The sequence below is a fragment of the Filicampus tigris genome, chromosome 3 (assembly GCF_054856515.1).
Source record: "Filicampus tigris isolate MCC_2025a chromosome 3, RoL_Ftig_1.0, whole genome shotgun sequence".
In the NCBI taxonomy this organism is placed as follows: domain Eukaryota; kingdom Metazoa; phylum Chordata; class Actinopteri; order Syngnathiformes; family Syngnathidae; genus Filicampus; species Filicampus tigris.
Window position 1 is genome coordinate 3118808 of NC_141219.1, and position 9863 is coordinate 3128670.

At 44.8% G+C, this 9863-nt stretch overlaps 1 protein-coding gene across 1 annotated transcript; it reads left to right on the forward strand.

The window, feature by feature from the left end:
* The first annotated feature begins 688 nt into the window (after positions 1-688).
* On the forward strand, positions 689-3974 carry irx3a (iroquois homeobox 3a). Its single transcript, XM_086025596.1, has 2 exons — positions 689-1170; positions 2029-3974. The coding sequence occupies exons 1-2, from the start codon at positions 919-921 to the stop codon at positions 3115-3117; spliced, it is 1341 nt and encodes a 446-aa protein (XP_085881722.1). The 5' UTR covers positions 689-918; the 3' UTR covers positions 3118-3974.
* The last annotated feature ends 5889 nt before the right edge of the window (positions 3975-9863 follow it).

Sequence of the window (9863 nt, forward strand, 5' to 3'; positions counted from 1 at the left end):
ATATTATATGAAAGTGTTTCATTAAAACCAGCGTCAATAACGCCTGGGTGCTAGTTGAAGTGTCAAGAAAGATTTGATTTGGAGTATTATCTTTTAGACGCAAATTCAAAGTACATTCATTCATTCATAACATGCACGTGGAGTGTCAAATCGTGTACAGTGTTTGTTGTTTTCTGCATATTACGGGAAAATATTACATTTATTTATTTAGTTAAAATATTTTCAATAGAGACTAATTGCAGCTCACACGCTGCCCCCCCCCCCCCCCACACACACACACGCTACGTGCTTATAAGTACATGCATTCGTGTGTTTCAATGATTGTTGCTCTATAAAAGTTTTTAGTACAATCTTTTTTATTATTATTTTTTTTTTTACCTTTTATAAGGACATACACTATCATCATTTACATTTGCAGGTTGTGACATACGTGAATACATTAGCCAAAAGAATTGGTGGACGACTGCTCCTGCAGATAAATGAGATTGAAGAGTGTATTCAAGTAGGACAGTGCATTTATCCAAGTAGAAGGAGGGAGGAAAGCGGAGAGAGAGACAGAGAGAGAGAGAGAGGGAGAGAGAGAGCGAGAGAGCGAGAGAGAGAGAGAGAGAGAGAGAGAGAGAGGGGGGTGAGATTTGAGGAAAGGGGCGTGGTTTCCAAAGGACTAGAAATGTCAATCTGAGCAAGGGAGTCCCAATAATCTAAAGCAATCTGTAAGGACCTGACCTTAGTCCATCCAGATCAATAGAAGAAGGAGAAGAAGGAGACGGCGAGAAGAAGAGGAAGAGAGCGCAGCATTCGCACTGGAAATACTCTTCCTTCCCTCGGCCCTCATGCTTTCCACACTCTAACAACCCAACAAGCAAAAAAGTGGATATTCCTACTTGTCGCTCGCTCCTGTCTCCGCCGCCGGCCGCCATGTCCTTCCCCCAGCTGGGCTACCAGTACATCCGGCCCGTGTACCCTCCGGAGCGCCAGGGCATGGCCGGCAACGCCCGCAGTGCCGCCGCCGCAGCGGCCGCAGCAGCCGCCGCGGAGCTCAGTCCGTCGGGCGCGCTCTCCAACGTGCTCTCGTCCGTGTACGGAGCGCCGTTCGCCGCCGCCGCCGCCGCGCAGGGCTACGGTGCCTTCCTGCCTTACTCCAACGACATCTCCATTTTCAACCAGCTGGTAAGTCGCCGCTTCCAAAAAAAAAAAAAAAAAAAAAGAAGAAGAAAAGAAAACCCGCCCAAAATCCAATACGCGTCTTTCTTTTCCGAGGCCACGCAACTTTTGTGGAGAACAAGTTGTCAGTGGTTTAAAAATTAATGCCACTACACAGTAACCCGCACCAGAAGATTTTCGATAAACAATGCACGAACACAACAGAAAGGGTCGAATTACACGTCCTAAAGTGAAGTAAATGTATGGAAGTGCAAACATGTGGGGGGAAACATATAATATGTGTTTTAAAACAAGCGAGATCAAGTGAATGATTCATTGGCAGTGGCTGTAAAAGTACAAAATAATCCGATATGTTTAAACACAGTGATAAACGTATCAAATGATCGAAGTAAAAAAAATGCACTTCAAGTGCCTGCAGTTTGAAAACAACACGGTCCAATAACTGCTTTAAACGTGTCAAAACATAAACAATGGATTGAACGTGACGTAATTGGGGTTTAAAAGTAGACGAAAAACTTCAACATGTACAAGAACATGTGCTACAAGGGACTGCACTTGAGTGTGAAAGTAAAAAAAAAAATGTAGAGCCTCGTTTAAAAGTCGTTATAAACGTAGAAGGTAAAAAAAAAAAAAAAAACAAGCCCACGAATGTTTGAAACTCTTAAAATTGAATATATCATTAATCACCAGTAATCGAAGTGAATAAGTTAAAAAAAAAAAGATTGAAATGCTGATACAAATGTAAAATAAAGTTACATGTGATTGAGTATAAAAATGGAGAAAATAAGCACACACACACACGTTTGAGATCGCGATGGCGAATAGATAGGAAGAGACCTATAACAGTGTTGTGAATGCACACAGGGGGGCCAATACGAACTGAAGGACGGGCCCGGAGTGCAGCACGCCGGTTTCGCCCACCACCACCCGGCCTTCTACCCGTACGGCCAGTACCAGTTCGGCGACCCGTCCCGGCCCAAGAACGCCACGCGGGAGAGCACCAGCACCCTCAAGGCTTGGCTCAGCGAGCACCGCAAGAACCCGTACCCCACCAAAGGCGAGAAGATCATGCTGGCCATCATCACCAAGATGACGCTGACCCAGGTCTCCACCTGGTTCGCCAACGCCCGCCGGAGACTCAAGAAGGAGAACAAGATGACGTGGGCGCCTCGGAACCGAACCGACGAGGAGGGCAACGTCTACCCCAGCGACCACGAGGGCGAGGAGGGCGACAAGCGCGAGGACGAGGAGGAGATCGACCTCGAGAACATCGACACGGAGAATATCGAGAGCAAGGACGATCTGGACGAGCAGGACGACCTGCATTCGGAACTCAAAATTGACGCGAGGAGCGACTCGGAGGGTTCGGACGGCTATGAGGATTTACCCGAGCAGAGGTTTCTCAAGGCGGGCCTGCACCACCACCACCACCATCACCACCACCACCTCCAGATCCACCACCGCGGCTCGTCTCCGCTGGAGATCAAACCTGACGGGGACAAACTCAACTCGGGTCCGGTCAGCTCCCCGCCCTCGGAGAACAGCCAAGCGCCGGCCCAGAAACCAAAGATCTGGTCCCTGGCGGAGACGGCCGCGGCCCCGGACAACCCGCGCAAGTCCCCGCAAGTGACTCCCTGCACGCCCCCCGCCTCCCACCAGCAACACGGCCTCATGGCCCCGCACAGACTCATTGCGTCGTGTCCCGCCGTGGGCAAAATCCAGTCATGGACGAACCGAGCCTTCTCGGCGCATCAGCTGGCCCTCTTCAACTCCAACCACTATCTGGGCCTGGCCAACCAGGCCGGAGGCGGCCTGGCGCTGTACGGAGGCGGTCGGCACACAGACGACAAGGGGGCCGGGCCCGGGGCCGGGGCCGGGCCCGGGGCCGGGGCCGGGGCCGGGGCCGGGGCCGGTGCGGACTCTGCGCTCACAGGTACCGGTCCACGACACTGAGAACCACCGCGTGTGTTTGTGCGTGCGTGCGTGCGTGTTGGTGTGTGTGTGTGTGTGGACGCGCAAAAGACTCCAAAGGCCACTTCCACTCGTTTTTTTTTCGTTTCGTTTTCCCTCTCTCTCATTTTTGTTTTGCCTGGTGATGGATCCTTTCCTCTGTGGGCCACACACACACACGATGTGTGTGCGCGCGCGCGTGCGTGTGTGTGTGCGCAGACTAGAAAGCATTTTAAAATAATCTTAATAACGTCCCTCTTCTTTTTTTTTTTTTTTTTGCATTATTCTTATTATTGTTTACAATGTAAGCCAGCAACAGTCCAATGCATAGAAATGTTCTATTAATAGGCAGTCATGACAATTTAATTTTTGGGTGGCCACTCAAGAGGGAATCTTTAGTGCCTTTTGGCTACACAGCGTTTTTATGTTTGAAGAAATAATGTCAATTCTTTGACATTTTGTTGTACAAGCTTGATTTGTCATTGTTTCTTTTTCAAAAGGCGACTGCCACTTTTTGCGTGTTTCCGTATTTTTTAATTCCCAGGCCTCTTCTTCTGCTTTTTTTTATTTCTTTCAATCTGAATATGGAATGTAAAATAGATAATAATACCATCTGTGTATAGCTACATTGTAAGCATGTCCTGTGTAAAAAAAAAAAATGCTAATGTAATAATGTATGAACCCTGTGTAGTCTGTGAGTTTTTTTTTTTTTTGCTTTTCCCGTTTTCTTTTTTATTTGTGACGATTTGATGTTATTTTTTTGTATATAAAGTTAAGAATATGTACATACTTGTGAACCAAAATTGTACAAGAAAAGTCTATATTTTTGGCTAATAATAAATGAATTGCTGCAACTTTAAGGAGGACAGTTTGTCTTTAAAGTCACTTTAAAAAAAAAAAGTTTTTTTTTATAGACAATTGCAGTAGATGCACTTAAATCTTGAGAAATATTGCGGAATACAATTTGGATAATATTTTGGGATTATCCTCGCATTAAAAACATTTGAACAGCTTCCATAAAGACACTGCATGCTTGACTTTCTTTTCAAGGTGGATTTTTTTTCTTTTCATTTTCACCATGCAACTCCCAGCTCTCATCATGCTCCATTTGTACTGCACACGCATTTCACACACACCCTCAATTAACGACGCCCCTATAATTGTAATTTATCGTCGGTGTAAAACTAATAATAACGTCATTTATTTTGTGTTTGCGCCCCCAGTGAGTGTGTGCACTAGGGCGTTAAAGTTGGTGTTGGAGCTCCCTCTACAGTCTGCTGCACACACACAGCAGCAGCACACGCTCACACACACTCTGTCTGCTTATGCATGCGCTGAACTCGCGCGTATTTGAGATTTCTTCATGTAAACCAACTAAATCGACTGTTGCGGTTGCAAATGCAATGAGGGGGAAATGAGTTTTGACTCTTTCAGTGCGCTTCATTTTACGCAGCCAATCTTAACGTGGGAATCAAATGCTCACTCAACGAGTTGGACAAAAAACAAGCCCGAATGGTTAAAAATAACAATTTTCACAAGTGGTGACTTTGGAATGAAGAGTTTTAATTTAAAAGAAAACTCGTGTGTGGGGAAAAGTCGTTTTGTGGATAAAACGTCTTGTAAATGGCTAAGATGAAAATGAATGAAAGTGGTTGTAATTAAGATCTAAAAAAAAAAAAAAGAAGCTTTTCAATGGCGAATTTCGTTGTACTTTTGCTTTAACAAATAATTGATTAATAAATAGCTTATCTGGATCCAAAGTCCAAAAAAATATGGTTACAAAAAAGTTGAAAACATTTAAAAATAACAGTAATAATATTTAAACAAGGGTAAAATGATGCGTTCACAGGGCATAGAAATTCCCAAAGATAGCCAAGCGTACACAATCGCGTCAGACGTTTTACAAATTCGTAGTTTGAAATAATATGCATACATAACAAAATAAATACCTTAAAAAAAACCAACTGCTTATATGACCCCCAGCCCCTCCTGTTTAATCTTTACGTGCGTATTTAATTTTCCGAGTTGTTTTATGCTTAAAAACAGAATAGTGACAACTGACAAGTGCGTTTGAACGTCTTCACCATTGGCTCGAAACACGCATGCGTCCGTCCAATCAATTATCCATTTTGAGAAGCTCCCTAAGAACCATCATGAATATTCACAAGTGGCATCAGCTGATTAACCCCCTCGCCCTCCCTCCTTCTTATTTCTTCTACCTACCTTCCTGTTTCCAACATTAAACAGAAGGTTTTATTTCGGGGGGGAACAGTTATTGGGGCGCAGGTGGACAGGAAATCATTATTTTTATTTTATTTTTATTTTTTGGAGGGGGCTGGGGGAGTCCTTAGAGACAATAAAACAAAAACCCTATACTTTGGATATTTGCTTCATCGCCACCAAATAAGATTGCGATCGGGACATAAAATGAGGGATTTATTCATAGTATATTAAAAAATAAAAGTCTGTGTTATACGTTTCAGCATACATCACCAAACATTCTTATAGTCATTCTGAATTTCTGAACCAATAAAAAAATAAAAAATAAAAAACAATCATTATTTATTAGACATTATGACAATTTGTGTTTCTTAATTGAGTTTTTTTTTGTTGTCGTCTTGCATCGGTTACTCTTGCAAGCCAAAACTTCTCTCTGGGTCTTTTGAGATGATGACGCATCACTGATATTTATGATTGAAAAGTACAGTAACTGGCGGCACGTCCGCCTCACATTTCGGAGGTCGTGGGTTCGATCCCCGGCTCTGGACTCCCTGTGTGGAGTTTGCATGTTCTCCCCGTGCCTGCGTGTGTTTTCTCCGGGTACTCCGGTTTCCTCCCACATTCCAAAAAAACATGCATGGTAAAGTTGATTGGACACTCTAAAAAAATATTGCCCCTAGGTGTGATTGTGAGTGTGGATGTTTGTTTGTCTCTGTGTGCCCTGCGATTGGCTGGCAACTTATTCAGGGTGTCCCCTGCCTACTGCCCAAAGACGGCTGGGATAGGCTCCAGCACGCCCGCGAGCCTTGTGAGGACAAGCGGTAAAGATAATGGATGGATGGATGGATGGAAGTACAGTAACTGCCTCCTTAGTTTTTACGCCCCCCCCCCCACCCCCAAAAAAAGACAAAAACAAAACAAATGTTTTTGTTTTGTTCAGTAGGGCCGCTGGAAAGAAAAAAAGATGGAGCCATTAACAGCAAATCTAATCCGTCGCATTGATCCAACCTCGGACAGAATGAAAAGGGGGTCCGATGGAGCCATCAGAGGGCCCCCTGCGTGTGAATAAGCTCGGAGTAAATAAACACCGGGGTGATCCATTGGAAAAGGAGATGGGGGTAGGCATAGGCCTCCCCCCTCAACCCCACCTTGGAAGAAGCTCCAAATAAAGAGGGTCAGCCTTGCGCTTTCACCTCATCCAGCCTTTCTGTCGAGTCCCCTCCTTCCCCTCTCAGAGACACACAAACATCACCTCCTTTGTGGCCCCAGTCAGTCTTAGAAGCCCACCACTGTCTTTGTGCGCCAAGTTAATCCTTTTATGAGCCACTGTCCGATAGCCCGCGCCCCCCCCCCCCGAACCGCAGGAGCACGCACCTCTGAAGGCCAAAGAACCAGTTGAGAACAGCCCATAAGTTGAGAACGCGAGAGAAAGTGCCAAAGTTAAAGAACAGCCCGCGAGTTGTTGTTGACAAAAGGCCCAGAGGAGTGAGTGACGTTCTCCAGAGGGAGGCTTGCCAATTTCATGCCTTTTGTTCAGGCAGGTTAGCGGGAGAAATTCTTTCGGGCAACAAGTGGGGGTTAAAAAAAAAAAAAAAAAAAGGTGGGGGGGCTGAGCTCATAGGCCAGAGGCAAAGGCGGAGGGGGGGGGACGGTTGAAGGGTAGGTGAACTCTTTTGCCGTTCAGCCAGCTGAAAGATTGCGCTTTTCTCAGCCCCCCCGACAGACCCGAGTTACAGGGCAATTATGGAAATGCGGCTTTGAAGCCGAGCATGGCCTCTTTTTCACTTGCTCCTCGGGACAAAGCATCTGCAAAAAGGGGATTTATGCACGCTCGCCTCCATAAAACGGCTTTGAGCCTCGCCGTGGCGAGCGTAAAGTGAGCCGCGGTCGTCGCGTCCAAGTTAGTCCAAATTTCTTTAGTGAGAAACATCGGAGGACAGTTGTTCTAGAATGACCGTCTACAACTGGGATGGCACTCAGTGGAGCGCAGACATCCACCAAGAAACAAACTGTTAGTGTATACAATACACGATCGACAAACATTGCATTTCCCCCCCCCCCCCCCCCACCCGTCTTTCGATCAAAGTCAGCAAAGACCTGGTTGTCGGATGCTTCCGAAATATGATCCTGAGTAATTATTCTGTGGTCTGGGATGTGTGGGTTATGCTTCCGGCTTGAAGCATAAATAGTTGGGTTTTCACCGAGGTTATTATAGTTCATGAAAGCTGACAGAATACAACAAAAATTGCAAAAACGTTTTTGTTGACAAAATCGAATAAAAACGACAATACTTTTTAAAAAGACGAAAATGAACTGAAACTACATTTTTACGTTTATAAAGCTATCGCGAAAATGTCCCTTATTTTCATTGAACACACAAGCCTTTGGGGTTGATTTTTAAATGTATTTATTTCGATACCTGTTTTTTCATGGTAACATCTTGAATTAAGTACATTTTTTAAGAGTAAAATGAACAGTAGCAGTACATTTTGTACCGTAAATGTTGAAAATGTTTTACCGTAATTTAATGGTAGCTTTTGGGCAACCGTAAAATCTGCCCTTTTTTTTTTTTTTTTTTTTTTTTTTTTACAGTGAAAACAGATTCATGTACTGTTGTTGTAGCTACCATTACGTCATTGGTTCAAATCACCTCATGATTGGGGTTATAACACCACCGTTTATTCCAACATTATTCTTTATCGTGATGTGTATTTTGAATCCGCTCTGGCGATGGCTTCAATTTAGCATTTTAAGCAAACTTCCTGACCTCAACAGCCGCATGCTTTCTACCAGCCTGACGCCCCACGTCGCCCCGCCCAGCTCGCGCGTCACTGTCAGGGGCCCGCCAAACCCGGGGGCCCTGCTCTTTCTCAGCTTTGTACATTAGTCGGCGGTGTAGCACGGAATTTCGCCGCCCGGCGTCAACTCATAACACGCATTTTCTCCGGCCTCCGAGAGGATGGCGAGGGAGCGATGTCTCGACACGGGCCGACACTGCGGAGGCCTTGTACGACACTCCGAGCCTCCCTGGCAAATGCCGAGCCCTGGGCTTTAGGCCGTATGCGTTAATGAGGGGACATATTTTGACACATTGCTAATATTTGTACAGACTTCATGAGCGCCCTTTGATTCTCAAGCAGAAGGCACCGAGTCGGGGAGGCGGGTTACCCGGACGGGGCCTTGCCGAGGATTGGCTTGATAAATTCTTCCTGCTCAGGAACACTGTCAAACAAGTCCTGTCTTACATCTCCCATGAATACATTAGCAGCGCCCGTTGATTGATCGGAGACCCTCGCCGGAGGGTGAGCCAATGAACCGACTCCTCCAGAGTGATTAATAGACTTTATACAAGAGAGTCTTCTTCCACTTCCTATTAATTGTCATGTAAACGAGGGCATGGCAGGAAGAAGGGCGGGGCCTATCCATCTATCTATCTATCTATCTATCTATCTATCTATCTATCTATCTATCTATCTATCTATCTATCTATCTATCTATCTATCTATCTATCTATCTATCTATCTATCATATATTTTTTTCAAAGTGGTAATAGCATTTCTATTTTTCAGAAATGCATTGTTAAGACCATAGTTTGAATCAATCCGACAGTGCGTTCGTTTTTTTCCGGATATCCAAACAAGTTTCCACGTAAAGTCTGGACCACCCCATGGAATGTGTGCACCTTTAATTGGATCTGCACCAGAAATGTCACAGGTTCTTTCTTGCCCTTTGGGGTTTGTAATCTTATAAATAAAAACATTAAAAAATATACTGTAAATAATAATAAATTCAATAAAATATAATTTCCTTGGGGGTGGTGCACAAAATTCACTTAATTTGAACAATTCAAGAGAGAACTTTATTATCATCAAATTATTTTCACCTATTTGCTTGTTTTGATTGTGTGCCTTTATTTTTAAACCCAAATTCAAACAGCTGCCTTTGATTCTAGTAAGATTTTCAAATGAAAATGACAAACTCTTTGATTAACCAATTTCAGAGCACCGTTGTAGTACATTAGACGACTTCTTTGTTTCATTAATTCAAACTTTTTCGTCGTCTTCTTTAAATGAGCAACGAGAAATGGCCCCTTTGTGAGGCAATTTCCCCGCCCTTGAAAGATTTTTCTCAACTGTGATGTTTTCCAACATATTTGAGGAAGTACTATTGGGAAAGTCTTGCACGAGGCAGGAATGTGTATCCAAACAGCTTCGCTGGCTAATCATTGTTCTCGAGAGCTAGTTCAGTTCAGGCTGGGGCTCAAAGCGTGTTCAGGAAGTTATTCGGCCGGCCCGGCGGAGCTGCACTGGTCTTATCAGCCAAACAACAGAAGCTTCTAGAAGCGGTGGACACGGCAAACGTATCGTGACGTATGTCGCAACGGGACCGGCGCCGGTGATTCATTCAAACATGGATAGTCGCTGATAGCGCACTATTCTTCTTTTGCTACATGACCCGGACACTTGTGTGCGCTATGCTACAACCAAATTTGCACACACGTCCCGTACGCACACGCGACGTGACGTGAC